Source organism: Sesamum indicum, linkage group LG6, assembly GCF_000512975.1.
Source record: "Sesamum indicum cultivar Zhongzhi No. 13 linkage group LG6, S_indicum_v1.0, whole genome shotgun sequence".
NCBI lineage: Eukaryota > Viridiplantae > Streptophyta > Magnoliopsida > Lamiales > Pedaliaceae > Sesamum > Sesamum indicum.
In genome coordinates, this window is record NC_026150.1 from 25013556 (window position 1) to 25029732 (window position 16177).

Sequence of the window (16177 nt, forward strand, 5' to 3'; positions counted from 1 at the left end):
TAATGTGGGGAAATTAAGGAAAATTAATGTCCAAGCTACTTCAGCACTTATCAAGACATACATTTCGAGAAATCCAAGAAACACGGCTACTGCCTATTAATTCTGCATGCATTCACTTCGCTTCACACGCACCTGCAGAAATCCAACACATCATCTCTGCATTCACATCTGCCCCTTTAAGTTATAGTGTTATACACTCTACAATTAACCTTCCATTAATTAATACAACACCATAACAATTATATATATATAGATATATATATATATACACTCATTAAAAGCTTAGCGTTGGAAACTTGAATAATATATCAGAACAAGAGCTAAATATGTTGCATACAGTTTAATTTATATATAAAGCATAATAAGCACTTGTCGTCTCATCCAAAGCAAACAACTGCAGAAATTATACATACATATCTATATATATATTTTGATTAATTAATTACTGGACTGGATGGATATAATGAGGAGTAGTAGTACTACTACTACTGCATGTTGGTGTTCATGAATTTGAAGCTTCAAGTAATATTAGTGGTTGTTGTTAATGTTTTGGTTTTGTTGGCGAAGTTATACTTGTTGTTGTGCATCCATACCTTGAGCACTTTCCTCTTAATCCCAATCTCTTGGCAGAAGCTTCGCACCTCAGAATCATCCACCTTTTGCAATTTCCACTCACATTTCTCAGCGAACCCAAGCATCTTCTCTTTCTGTTCTTGACTGAACTTTGTCCTGAACCTCTTTGTCACTAATTCACTGCTTACACCCTCCGCCGCTGGCTTTATGGACGTCGTCAAGAACTGATGATGATCTGCTGTTACACCATAATTAATACTAGTAGTACTCTTCTTCTTCCTCTTCTTCAATACAACTGAATGAGGTGCGGCATGATCATGACTATTAATGATAATGGAAGAGGAGGGCTGATGATGATGATGATGATGATGCTGATGAATGTGTATTTTTCTATGGAAGTTCCGGTGGCAGCCGCATGCAGAGCATTTGAGGGCTTCAATGGTTCCCTCTTCCCCGCCGGCCATGAACTCTCCACAACCATCTGTGGCGTTCCCACCAATGGCAGCTGCATGGTTCTTGAGGCATTCCATGTACTTGACTGCCCCTGCCAATGATTTCTTGTTGATCATCATCTTCTGGGGATGATCTACTACTTGGGCAGTGGTCGGAGTATTCATAGAGCTGGCGGGTGCTCCAAGAACGGCATCTTGATGATCTGCTGTATTGGTATGATCAAGAGATAGTAGAGGCTTGGGTTCTTGATGACTAATTGGGGAATTGCAGCTCATTATTCCTAACTAATTTTCTCTCTTTGGATTAATGATCAAAGGTGGGATATATATACATATAATGCATGCGAAGCAGCTTACTCTATATATGGCGCTGCTAAATTTCTGAGTAGCTACTACACCTATAATAGATCAGATGTAGAAGAAAGGCAAGAGAAAGGTGGCTATTTGTTAAGGATACTTAAGGTGAAAGAGAGTACTACTGCTGTTGTTGGAAGAATTAAAGAAAAGGGTTACCTAGAGATCAGACAATATTTAGAGAGAGAGAGAGAGAGAATTTTGTGGTGCTGCAGCCTGCATACAAACATTAAGGAAGGCATGGGATGAGTTTGTTTTTGCTTGCTTTGCTTACACTATCAGCGGGACGGTTTCGATTCCTTTTTGTTTTCTTCCATTATTATAATATATGTGTATATATATATATATATATAGAGAGAGAGAGAGAGAGAAAGAGAGAGAGATGTAGTAGTATTGAAGTGATATATGAGCAGTAAAGCAGAAAGCAAAGGCATATTAATTAGTAGTTGAAAGGCAGTGTAGAGATTTACCTAAAGCTGGCATTCATTGACAAATAGTACCTCTGCTCAACCATCATCATCACTGTCTATATGTGCATAAATTTAGTGTAGATACCCTCTGCAATTGCTATTGCTATTGCATTTGCATTTGCATGGGTAAAGTAAATGCTGGAGCATTACCATTCACCAATCTATGTTGTACATTTTCTTTCTTTTGTTGGAAATTTCAACAGGAAACATATATATCAGAGGGGTAGGGGGTAGGGGGTAGGGGTTGAGGGGTTGTTGATGTCCTCAAAGAAAAGACTTAAATGCTCTCTTTGATTTGATCACACATTTCAAGAATTGCAGCATTCAAACTTCACGAGTTCTCTCTACCTCACAATTAACATGAGATCAATTAATGTTCAAGCGCCCTCTCCTCTGTGTGTGTCTGATTATTAATGCATGCAGTTAAGCACTGTGCATTGTTTTTGGGATAATCAACACACATCAAATTGAGGGAACAAATGTACTAAATTCTTAAGGTAGATTTAAAAATTACTCGTCAAACTTGAACATAAACATGATTAGAAAATCGAAATTTTGACATGATCAATAAAGACAGTGAAGGCTTTGGTTAAACAAGTGTAAGTGCCTAATTCCTTCATCAAATGTTTATTTTTGACATGATTAAATATACATTATCTTTAACAATCATTATGAGGTTCTTGCAGTCTCTTTGAGCTATGAGTGGCATTGCTTTTGTAATTCCTTTCTGCTATGTTTAATTACTACAACTAGACACTGATGAAAATTTACAGTCTTAAGCCACATGATATCATAATTAATTGATTTTCTTTTTGGTATTATGAATAAAAGAAAAGGAAAATAATGATCATTTGTAAGAACAGCCTCCTATGGACCTTCTGCCCACTGATAAATACTTTAAATCCCAAGTTCCTACAACTATGAGATTTTTTCAAATTCTGTCACTCACGTAAGTAATTCATTTAAATTATATTGATGTGAGGTTATTACTTGAATTTCATTGTTATTATTATTGAGTTCTAGTATTGCTATCTTTATATAACAATATTACATGGATTCCTGAAACCGAGTTTCCTGAATATATTATTGATATCCCTTCAAGTCAAAGATTAGATTTCTTTTTATAAAACTGTGGGTAAACCAGAGGTGTTGTGCACAGCTAAATTATCAGAATACTTACACTTTCATATGTATCTTATTGTATTTCATTAAAGTTAATGTTGTTAGCAAATATATGATTTGGTGCGCCTAATTAAATCTTATTTGCTGACACACCATTAGGGACATTGTTAGGCTTCATAATTAGTGCTAATACTTTGATGTTGCTTAGAAGGCAGGAAATGTGTAGTGTACCTTTGGACAGTCCTTTCTCTCCAACATCAATTCCACATTTTGCAATTTTCTACGGCCTTTTCCGCATTCATGTCAAAAAGAAGTCTTATGAAACAAAAAAGCAAAACTCTCAACTTGAGATGCCCTTAATCTTATTTTCATATCAACCTATGCCAAGCACTTCCATTGTTGATTCCATCATATATACATGTAAAATCAATTAATGATCAAATTATCCCCATACCGTATGTTTAATCTCAAGTGAGATCGTCTGTGAAAACATGTACTGAATTTGGTTCCCGTTGCGGTCTTGCCAAACAGTAAATACGGCAATGCAAGTAGTCAAGTACAACACTTTTAGGTTCAAGTTCCAAATAGATGTAAATAGACGCAAAATGAGAGTATGGATACGGAAAGACGTATTTCTCCAGATCAATGAATCAAGTCACTGCATACAACTTTGACGATAGTTGTGCATTTGTGATTAGTTTACGCACGGAACCTATCATTTTTGCTTCTAACCCTACAATGCCCAATCCCTTCTCCTGTACAAGGATATTACAGTATACCACATTTATAATTGGTAGAATGATCTCTTGTGGCTTTACGGTTGGCTTTAAGCAGTGGGGCTTCCGGCGTTAGTCCTACTAGCCTCTTTCACAAAATCATGAGTAATTACTACAAATGGCTGTGAGGAATTATAATTCACATCTCCTCAGAGCCAAATGGCTGCAAAATACGGAACAAACTAGGCATGAAAGGATTTCTGGCCCAACTCAGTATTTCAGACTTCTCACCACATTATTCATTGTTCTGTGCTGCATGATTTTCTCGCTGTGGAGGTTCTGCATAAACTTGACCTTGATCTCTCAAGTCCCGGAATATTGAGAAAAATGAGTTGAGGCTTTCTGAAGAAGCGCCACCCAGGATCCACAACAACAGTGAACTAAATGAACTCATAGCCCCACGAATGCCTCCGCCTTCTGGCTGACGAAGGACAGGTTGCCCTCCAATATCAAGAGGATTGCCTAACCTACCTTGATTGTCATTACTTGGTTGTTCTTCGGAACCAGAGAATCCAGTTACAGTGTTGCTTGCCGTTCCTGTATCAACTCCATCTCGAACTACTGGTCCAGAGGCCAACTCAGTGTTTACAGGCCCAGAGTTCCTCGTGTTTAATCTTGTGATACGCAATGTTGAGGCAAGAATAGTAGACGATGTAATATGAAAATCTGGATGCTGTTGGAAATGTGACCGACGATTTTGCATAAACCTCTGGAGAGCCGGAACCTGACATGACAGGTTATCAGTAATCAATCTCTAAGGACTATAACTAATGTAGAGCATGCAACACAAAGTTTCAACCCACTACCAAAACCTAAACACATACTTTTGAACGCTATAATTTTGGGTAAAGATTCTTTCCCAATAAATACCGAGGCCCCTCCCTCCCTCCCTCTCAACCACCCTTACACAAAAGAAATGTTGTATCCAGTACTTTGTCACTCAACTTCATGAAATCGGTGCAACTCATCAGCCACTGTAAGATACATCAGTTTCTGTAAATAGTATCATCATTCTCCATGCAAGTTCAGACAGACTTTACAACACAACTCTTGGTCAAATTACAATTCACAAGCCCATAGCTTGAAATTGTTAAAGAGAAAAGGTCATGATTTGTCCTGAATTTCATGCTCTTTATTCTGATCACGATAAGAGCTAAGAAAGACACGCACAAGAAAAGCATGGGATCAAAGTACTTAGACCCACCAGCGTAAGATACATAAGTTTCTGTAGATCATAGCATCATTCTCCATGGAACTTCAGATTTTAAAACACTACTCTTGCAAATTACAATTCACAGGCCATAGTTTGAAATTTCTAAATATATTCCTGAATTTTGTGCTAGTTATTCTGATCACGGAAAGAGCTAAGAAAGATACTCACAAGAAACAGGTGAGATCAAAGTACTTACACCCCCAACTACTCCCTACCTCAAGATTTTTGGCCTGCTTGGTTGTGAAGCAGTTTTTCAAGTTACTCTGAAAGAGTTCTCCGGAATGGTAATCTAATGGCTGGGCCCTTGTATTGGAGATATGCTATATTTAATAAATGCGTCTGGATGGAACCTTTTGAAATCTTGGAAAGGTTCAGTAATTTTATTTCACATTTTCCCCTCTCCATCTCCTCCCCTCCATTCATGATCCTCTCCATTCTTATCCATCACTCCGAACTGACAGCCAACTGTTGTTGTCCCCATCTTACTGAGACAACTGCTGCTGCCTCTCTACTTTGGCACCTACTCTTGACAAGCCTAGGTAGTCGGAATGTTCGGTGATATGGATGCATTACTTCCCTATACTGTAATTGTGTGCGGGAAACTTCATTGATAGATCAATATAAGAAGTCGTACGTGCAAAATAATACGCACATATATTATTTAATAAGTCAATATGTTGTATAGGCAGATGCTACACCTACAAGTCCAAATGAACGTGATCAGAGAAACGAATACATCAAGTAGATAGCTACACTAGTTCATTCATTTTCCTACCATGTAAGAAGACATACTTTTAATCTGAAGTTCAATCATGTAATCAAGTGCCACAAAAATCCAACGCTAAGAGATACTTCTGATGTTTTAATGCAATTATGATGTTTCGGTTTGTTTTTCTGGAAATTTCAGAGAAACAGTGGACAAGTATGCAGAAAATGATAAGTCACTGATTGCCATTACTCTGACATATGCCTTTCCCTTCTTGTCTGTTCCTATTCAGGGGATGTATCTCAGTTCTCAACCCTTAACATTCCAAAGCTAATTCAGATACTTTACATTGTTTCCTCAATCTAACACGAATTCCATTCTAATTTGTAAAAGCCGAAAAGAGAGTATAACCAGTAACTGAAAAACAACATAATACATACTAACGTATGTATGCTTTACCTCAAATCTGTTCCAAAAATAGAGGACAAGGTGTTGCATAAATGCTGCGGAGGTTGAGAGAGCCAAATAAGAAAACCCTGCAAGCAATTACAATGGCATGTCAGAGGAAGATAACAACTTGAATAGTGGAATCATTGAAGTTAAAAAATTGACATGTTACCATATGTATAGGAGAAAAAGTATATGTGAAACACTAGAAAGTAGAGCAAAAAGAAGCGAGGAAAGAACTTCATTGATATTGGCGTACGAACACTGCAAGCAAAACAAGAACAATGGTTTCAGGAAAAGGACTCGTCAGAATTGGTTCAAAATATATATAAAGGCCAAAAATGATAGATCTATCCACTTTTTAAATTCTGGAATTGTATAAGAAAAACAGTAGTATCAAATTACAAGGTTGTCCCCGTTAGTTGGTCTTAAAGACCTTTCACAGGCAACCAAATTTTGCACCACATGAGGAAGCCCTCTTCTGCAACCAGAGACAAGACTTAGGAGATAGTGGTATTGGCGTTAAAGCAGGCAATTATTCTGTCGCTTGATAACCCTCAACTTGTTTCGCTAGTTCTTTTCCTATTTCTCAATGGCTCAGTGGAAGTAAGCTAGAGGAAGGAAAATAACCTGATTAGTGTGAATAGTTCACAGATCCAGACAAGAATTAAAACCATAAAAGCCAACAGCTGATCATCATAAAACTCGAAGAGGAAAAATAGGATTCCAATCATTATCTGGAGACAAAAACCAATCATATTAGTGAAGCCATACAAATCCGAGATAAATTGGGGAAGACAATGTCACCAGGAAAAAAGAAAAAAATAAGTTACATACTAACCGGAACAAAAACAAGTGATTCAATTACATGCACGAAAATCAATTGAAATGTTGGAAGCCTATGCCGAGCATGATGCTGGAGCTGCACTGCAAATTCGAGGGAAGGATATAGCAATTAAATAAACAACGCTTTCCTATGAATCACCCAACAATAAAACTTTCAAGATCAGAGTATATGCTGAGCAACAATAAAGCAAACATCTATTTCTTCACAGAATCTCCATGATGACAGCCTACCGTAGGGTGCAAGTTGATTGATCTAATAATACCTACCTTTTTCACATTCATGATGCAATCTGAATGAGGATGCAACACCAGTTATTGATGCATGTGGACATTTCTAGTAGTTTGGCATGTCGTTTAAGGTAATAGCTCATTTATAAAACAAACCTGTAAACTTCAGCATACGAGTCTGTGTCTCTCTCAATGTAAATGATACCGACATTGTGGTTGTGAAGAAAACAAAAAGTGACATCATCAATACACCACACTTGGTCACAAGATAGTCTGCGAAACACATCAATCCACAAAGCAGTGGTCATCCTTTACCGTCATAAAACACTCCATTTTTCAAGACAGAGATATGATTTCTGAACTTTACAGCCATAAGGAATCAAGATTAGTGATGCACTAAAGTTATTAGCAACAATGGATAGCTAACAGAAAGCTGTCTAAAATCCACTCATATACCTCAATAAGTTACAGCTTGTCAGATAAAGTAAACACAATTACATCTCCCAACCAATGATTATAGATAGTAACTAACAATCCAAATGGGTGATTACCACCCAGCCTCCATAACGTGCAAGGTAAACCTAAAAGTCTGTTGGTTGAAATAACCATTCAGATCCATGAAAATGAATAGACCCACTGAACATGAAGTCATAAATGAATGGAACCATTCCAACCACAGATTGAACCATTCAATTTAGTGATGGAATTTTAAAGCATTGCCTGTAAACATGTATTTTAACTAATTTCTTCATAAAATCTTTCTAAATGCAGTTTAGGTAGAAGTGATATCTAAGATGTAACTTTAGATTTGTTTTCACATATTTTACTTATTTTTTATGTATGGATGCTTATTAGTCATTTTTCATTAACATCAACCCTTCTTTTTTTTTTTGCATATCTAAAATTATAGAGAATAGCAGCATGTAAACATGCATTTGTGTAAATATAGTACCAATTTATTTCTCCTTTGACTTTCTTAGCATCACTTCATATTAATTCAAAAGGTTTACATGACACATGCATATTTTGTTCCTTGTATTGAAAGAGTTTATAACTTCTCAGCTGCTATTTCCCCATGTTTTCTTTACTTTTTCTCTTCCCTATTCCAAACTAAGAAAATGCAACTTCTGATAAACAAAGAACAATTGATTACATGTGTTTGAGTGTCTGCAGAGAGCGAGGTAATAATGTATTATCTGGATCTAAATAAGCTTCATTCTCCTTTTAACATGATAGCTTAATTGCCAACAGTGGGCCCATGGCAAAATAATTAGCACTTGCATAGTTGTATTAATTTATTGACGCCATAAGGCAGTTTGCACGAGTTAAAACTTTTGAATTCTGAAGATGAAACTATCAATTAAATGCAGCTTCACATCAGTTACCTAAAAATTTCTCACACTGCTATCAAATGCTGAATAATTTACTGAAATATGCAATAGCCAGACAGATCAGATGGGAATAACTCTAAATGAAGCACAGATTGAGTAGCAAATACAGATGAAAATGCTCAACCTCCAAATTTTGCAGAACTTTCAGGTTGCTCATGAGCATAAGTAAGATTGTAGAACTCCTTTGTTTGGTAATTATAGAGGTAGCCTGCATGAATTGCACAACAATGATTACAATAACAGAGATGAGAGAACTCAAGACTAATTGCAGACAGACCCAGCCTCTTGACATATTTGATTATGTTAGCAAAACAATTAAATGTGAAGTCAGTAATTCAATGCTTAGAGCTATGGAACAACACTACACTTGGACTAGTTTCAATTAAAATCCAAGAAATCAGAACCAAAAGGGAAAAAAGAAGTTATGGTAAAGCAGCAATGGGTGATCCATAATCATTTGAGGAACTGGAAAGCAAAACACATTCTTAAGTGATGAACAATAATCACAGAGAACAAATAAAGTATAAAATAGAATCCAAAGAACACTCGGTACCATGGCCCGGAGAGTTCAACAAACTGTTCATCAAAATAGTGTCGTATCCTACAACCCTGTTTATCAGCAGCTGCTGCCACCTGAACAAAAACCATTTCAGTTTTTTTAAAAAAAAAATATTAAGGTATTCTGGTGCTCTTGCTACTTGGAAAGGGCTTGGGGTGGGAAGTAATCAATTCAGAATAAGATTAACGTGGAAATAGATAGATTACATCCTTTTTTATTATCTTGGATAAGCAGATGGAGCACATGAGTAAAGGATTTAACTAATAGCTTTTTATCATTCTTCATTACTTTTTGACCAACGCAATAAATTTCATGCAATTACTCCTGTCGTGGAAATTATCCAAAGCAAAATGAAACTAATACTTCTGTGTGGAGAGGGGTAACTTTTGCATGCCACAGCCAGCATTAGCTAGCGGGCAAAGCATTATATGTTCTTTGCTGCATGTAAGATATCAGTGCTAATCCAAAGGCGCTCTAGTGTAGAGCCTGGAAATTAGCTTCCAGGTTAATGAACATGGTCTTATGAGTTTTCTGGTCAAAGTTCAATGTAGATGTTATAACCATTGTTAGTATTTGAGTTAATTTAAGAGCGAATAAAATTTATAGCCACAAAAATGTTTAGCATTCTTTTTATACTCAAATTCATGTCCTCCAAGCCGATGACAACTTTGTTAAACAGGTGTCCAGTACATGATCTTCAACCTTAGCTTTTTAAATTTCACATCAAAGTTCCAGTCATGTAAGAGCCTATATGCATTAAGCAAGTCAAAAGCTATTAAGGTTTTAGGAATGTGATGAATGTGATATCCAACACACAGCAGCATGCCGACACTCTAGGTTGTTGATCCTGTCAAAGTCTCCATGCTACTTTGCAAGGTAAGATTGTGACTAGTAATAGCAAAACTAGATCCCATAAGTTCCAATGATATTTCTATATAACAAAAAAAAAATCATTAGCAAATAGACAGAAGACTTCAAACCTTTGCCTCCCACCAAAAGAAAAATAAAAAACCTCAATTAAAGGGACAACTGAATCATCTAGAGAAGAAAGAGAAGCATCATGTTACCGGTTGCCAAAGCAACTGTGCCGGGCTGAAATGCTGATATTAGTGGTACGAATACCATGCCTTGATCTGGCTTCTTCAGGCAACAGGAAATAACCCTAAAAAAATCTCACCGCATCAATAATAGTCGAATACCAACATATGTTTCTAGACAAGAATGCAGCTGAATGCAAAATGAAGCAACCAAGACAAATGAACCAATAAAAACACCTTCTCCTTGGTATATAAGTACGCTGGTTCAAATGCCTTGCTTCTCTTTTCAAGCCACTGCACTGAGATGTAAACATCAAGCACAGTAAGAATACATGTGTACCAAGTGACTTAAGTATAGAGAGAAAGTTGGCCTTCAAAATAAATCCACCAACATGGAAAGCAAATATTAAGGTGGACATATAGCCTGACTCAGTCTGAGACTGAGAGCAAATACAAACTAACATGAAGTATAAGAATATAACTTGAAGTTTACTATAACAAGGGTACACCTTTTGGAGAGATATGCATGAGAAAATTACATCACAAAAGAAATTGTTTTACTTTCAATTAGCTAAAACACTTTGAAAGTGCATATAGACATATAAAAAATATAATATAGTGGGTGAACTAAATTGATCAAAAAGTAAAGATAACAGCTCCTGATATTCATGTTAATCATACAATTCAACAAGGAGATATTAGTAACCGAATAGTGTACTTCAGCAGAATTTGCCAGGATAACAGCCCCCAACAACTTTAAAGGACACTTCTGAAATGCAAAGCATAATAGTATTTTAAAAAACCTATCAGATTAAATTTATATTATGTACTGCCAAGAAAAGGAGCAACTTCCCACAAGGCTTTTCTAGGTTCGTCCAACCAAGTTGGGGAGGTTAGATTCATGGATTACTGATTAAAGACCAAAATAATCTCAGAATCTCAAATATTTGAAGCTGAATGAATCCATGCATCAACAGTCCAGTAAAAGGACGGGCAGGAATAGCAGGTACCTGCATAGGAGTTGAGCCTGTCCGAATGTAAGATATTGAGCCACTTGGGAATATCAAAATTCAAATTTATACCAGCAATATCCTGCAAGCAGATAGAGGCCAGATCAACCAAAACCTTTTTACGAAGTATTAAGCAGAGCTTTCATCAATGGCATTCATAAATATTAGAAGCCATTTTAGGGAAAGGAAAAGTGAGGAAAATATCATGTCTGACCCATAAACCTCCAAGAGTTCGCCTTGCTAGTCTCAGAAAGAAAGATAAACGCCCATGCCACTTTTTCCCAATATGCATTATTGCTGCTCTGAGGGATTCTTTCGGTGAAATAAAGAACCTACTACGTGGTACGTCTTTACTGACTTTCACTGTCACATCATCAGATGCCGGCTTAAATCTTTCATTGCCAATAGGAAATTCTTGTTGAGATTCCAAGGCATCATTGTCAGTCTTCCAAAATCCTGATTGAGATCTCACCCTTTTAGCATCGGAGCTAATCCAACTCAACCATGATTTTGCAGCCAAATGAGGCGAACCATTTCCATCAACATTGGTCGGTTTTCCAATTTCAATTTCAGTTTCTGTATCATGAACATCTATCACATCATTCACAGCCTCATTATGTGACCACAAGCCAGCACTTGTAATCTGCACAAGAGAGTACAAAGGAGACACATTAAAGTTGGCGCATTAACTAGCTAATCAGTTTCACAGAAAATAAAATGTAGTTTTAGAACAGTTAGCAGCAGCTTATGCAACAACTAAAGCATTCATTCCAGCCATTCTCAGTCAGTTGTGTATGATAATGATATATTTGACACCATATTTGTGCTATTTGCACCCCGGAAGAGCCTTGAAGGCAATACCAAGAAATAAATTTCATAAAGAACAGAGAATAACAGAAGAATTAGGAAATACTACATACCGTAATCTGAATAAGCTGGGCATCAGACGTTTGAACACTAGAGAACTCACTCGAACAGCCAGGCTTCAGCATTCAATTATAAAGAGGAATAGTTCGTCAGAATTATTAAAGGACAATAAAACAAAGATCAGGAAATCATGCTCGGAATCCCATCGGAGACCACAAAATAAAACTCAATAATTTAATACCACGCAGACATAATTGATAAGGAAACAAACAAGGAAATACCTGTTGAACATAATTGGCGTGCATGACAACGAGAATACAGAAGAGGGTAATAGCCAAGAATAGGAAAAAGTACTCGAGCTTGGCTCTGATTCTGGGAGTCAGCATCTCAGAGAAGCGCTCCTGCACCCTTATAAATGTCTGTTCCGGATCCATTTTCAATTAGAGAAGTTATACATATATATATATATATGTACAGAGGAATCAGTGTCGGAATTGATAGATATCTCCGCAGAAGAAGAAGGTAAAGGTCAAGAATTAGAATCAACAAAAGCAGCAGAGGCGGATATTCTGATTGTTGAATATTTCTTCCGGGCTATAGCCCATGATGATAAAGCACTACTGCGCGACCAACGGCAATTACTGCAACAGTGAAGTTTGCGGGGTTGTGGTTGAAGTTTTGATTGATGGATGGATTGATTGTTGTTGTTGGTCAGAGTCAAACCAATCTCCCCAAATTCAATAATGGAAGCTTTCTACTTATTTGTATTTTTGTTTTATTATTATTTTTTTTTATAAAGAGAAAATATAGGCAAAATTGTATAAATTTTTCTGTGTTTTTTTTTTTTTTTTCAAATAGTACACTTTTTGTTGCCTTCAACAATGTCGAATGTTTTAGTAATTTATCAATTATGTTTTTGTTTTATTGACCATTGATCTTAAAAATGAATTGTCCAAATTCTATGAAATTTTAAATATATTTTCTACTTATATATCATATACCGTTGCCCCTAAGTTGGGCAACTATGGGCCCCCAAAGAAGAGAAGGGAGGGGAAGGGCAAAGAATGGACAACAACAAGTGATGGGTGGACAATAGGGGCGTGAATATGGTGGGCAATTGGACAAAATTTGGGGGTGGGAAGGGGAAGGGGAAGGGAAAGGGGAAAGGGCGGACTGTGAAGGGTGGTTTCAGCAAGGCTTGGGAGGGTAAGGGTTTGAGTGGTTGGGAAAGATGATGAATTAATTTTATTTTTTAATTTTTATATTTATATACAATTATATTTGATATGTATAAAATAAATTAACCCAAAGAAGCACGAGCAGCCCATAAAAAAGAATAAAGAAACAGAAAGTACACGACACCTCTAAGAGGTCCAGGACATCCCACGCCCATAACGTTCCTAGGAGGCCAAGAATGTCCAAACCCAAATTTAATTAGGCAAGCCTAGACAGCCTAAATAGCATGAGAAACACAGGAAAAAGGGAGGAGACCAGGGACATCCCCCTACTCGGACCATGAGTAAAGCCCGACAAAGTATTCGGCCCTAAAGGCCCATACATGTGGCAGCTCATTCGCCTCAATCCACGACTAAGGACCACAATGCGCCCGCTGAATCGGAGGCTTCGGTGGCGATGATGAAGCAACAGATGTGGCTGGCTACAGTCGAGGGCAAGAACAAAGACCGAGTATTCAGCCTTGGTTCTAAGGCTCACATCTCCAGTCGCACATTCACATCACCATTGCCACACCCAACGACACCACTACTGCCAAACTCGGCCATGATGAGGGACATGTGGGCCTCCTCCTCGACCACAACATCGCCTTCGATAGACTCCCCGGCCTCGAATCAGAACGATATGAACATCGCTGACGATGAGGGGTTAGATTAGGTTTACATTTTTTTTTTATTTTTGTATATATCTATTCAATTAATTAAATTCATAAATACAATTAATTAACAATTCATTAAATTAATTTAATTGTATATTAAAATGTAGAAATTTATTTATTTATTCAAATTTATTAGATATATTAATAAATTGTAAAATCAAAAAAATTAGGAACGATTTTAGTAATAGTAAAAAAATATTATAAATTTAAATAAAAAATCATTTCAAATATCATTACTAAAACAGTTTTAAATACATGTTCCTAAACTGGACGGACCGTTCCAAATACCATTGCTACAACTATTTCAAACAGGTATTCCAAATTAGTGGATAACCTTTTCAAATACCATTGCTATTCCAGTTTCTAATGTGTTCTAAACTAAGAAAAAAACGTTCATAATACCATTACTAAAATAATTTTACAAACGTGTTCCTATTAAGCCAAATCGTTCCTAAACCCGAGTCAAATTACAGATCCAAAATTCATTCCTAGACTTATCACCATTACAAATAAAAATAATTTCAAAATTCAGGCACGAGTATTACAATGTCGGTTCGAAAAATTCCCCGAGAAAATTAATTTAGCCATTCCAAAACCCACTCCAAACCGTTTCAATTCGAAAAATAACAAAAAAAATTGGACAATTCAACATTAGGAACAGTTTTCAATGAGAGTTTCAGTTATCGTCCCAACTAGGAACGATCTCATAATGGTTCCTAAATTTTTGTAACGCCTTCTGTAAGGATGGATTTCTATCCGTTGCAAGACCGTTCCAAAATTCGCTCCAAATAAGTTCTGTGTCTTGGAAACCATTCTAAAGACAAAAAAAAATCGTTTAAAAACCAGCTCCAAATCCCCATATATATATATATTTTTTTGTAGTGAACTAATATAAGGAAAAAAAATCATTTCCGACATGTTGAAATGATTAATTCCTTATATAAGGGAATCAATATTCCTAAATATTAATCATGCCAATTATAATGTAAGAATGATTTTGGGAATGCGCATTCTATTCCAACTTCATTCCTATATACCAATCACACCCTAAGTTGTTATATATTAGTAGGTGTTGGGTACATATAAAATAAATTAAAAGAGATAGTTACACTCTCCACCCCCTGAAATTGACATAATTACATGTAGACCCCCTATAGTTTGAAAAATTATATCTAGTATTTCTGAGGTTTGTTTTTGTCTAATAAATAAGTCCATCCATTAGTCAAAATTCACCGAATTTAATGATATTATAAAAAAAATCGGATAAAAATTTATATGTACTCTTGATTGACTTATTACTGATTTATTGCAGGTCGAGTAAATATTTAGATGATCAAATTATTGTTATACATATTTACACGTTAATGCATGTACTGAGGTATATTTTCACCGTTATAAGAGTATAATTTAGTCATAAATTTTTTTTACATGCAATAAGTCAGCAATAAATGTTGAGAGTAAATATTGATTTTCATTTGATTTTTGTTAATATTAATAAATTCAGTAAATTTTTACTAATAAGGGGGCCTATTTGTTAGATGAAAATAAATTTTAGGGGAACTATATAAAATTTTCAAAACATAGATGGTTTACGTATAATTACACTAAGTTTCAGAAAAAAAGAATGTAATTGTCCTAATCAAAGATAACATATTTAGAAATTAACAATATTAATATTTTTATTTGAAAAGTGGGGGGCAAGGATATCATATTATTTGAAAAGTAGGAGTTGGAAAGAAAAAAAGAGCTGCGGTTCTGATATCACTGTTGGTGTTAACCACCAGCAGTAAAGCTCAGGAACAAATCTATCAAACTATTACAAAGATGATGAAGGGTTCAAAAACTCTTATATAATATAATTACAAATTAACAAATAAATAAGAATAAAGAATATATACAGATCTAATAATTATATTAACATATCTATACAGAAAAAATATCAAAAATAAGAGAATAAGAGAAGATCTCAGAATAATAATGGCTCAGGGGCCAGATTCGGGAGGGACACCAAGTACGCCAAATGCTAGCAACCCTTTCACGGTTGCTTGGTCCACTAAAAGTGATTTTCGTCCATAAAGGACAATCTACTCCACCACAAAGGTTGTTCATAGAGAACCTTAAAATTGAAACCCACAAAGGTAGTTCATAGATGACTATATCGTAGCAAGTATATTATTTTTTCACACATCATCATAGAGATGATCGGAGTTATAAGGAGGAGAAGGTGACCGTTAG

At 36.0% G+C, this 16177-nt stretch overlaps 2 protein-coding genes across 2 annotated transcripts; both read right to left on the bottom strand.

The window, feature by feature from the left end:
* Positions 305-1694, bottom strand: LOC105165793 (zinc-finger homeodomain protein 3-like). The gene has a single exon (XM_011084928.2). It carries the CDS (start codon positions 1299-1301, stop codon positions 519-521), a length of 783 nt encoding a protein of 260 aa, XP_011083230.1. The 5' UTR covers positions 1302-1694; the 3' UTR covers positions 305-518.
* Positions 3466-12787, bottom strand: LOC105165794. Its single transcript, XM_011084929.2, has 14 exons — positions 12333-12787; positions 12105-12167; positions 11399-11827; positions 11185-11266; positions 10412-10473; positions 10205-10299; positions 9132-9211; positions 8703-8786; positions 7344-7460; positions 6955-7040; positions 6744-6850; positions 6286-6377; positions 6126-6202; positions 3466-4471 (listed from the first exon to the last, which is right to left on the bottom strand). The coding sequence occupies exons 1-14, from the start codon at positions 12483-12485 to the stop codon at positions 3983-3985; spliced, it is 2016 nt and encodes a 671-aa protein (XP_011083231.1). The 5' UTR covers positions 12486-12787; the 3' UTR covers positions 3466-3982.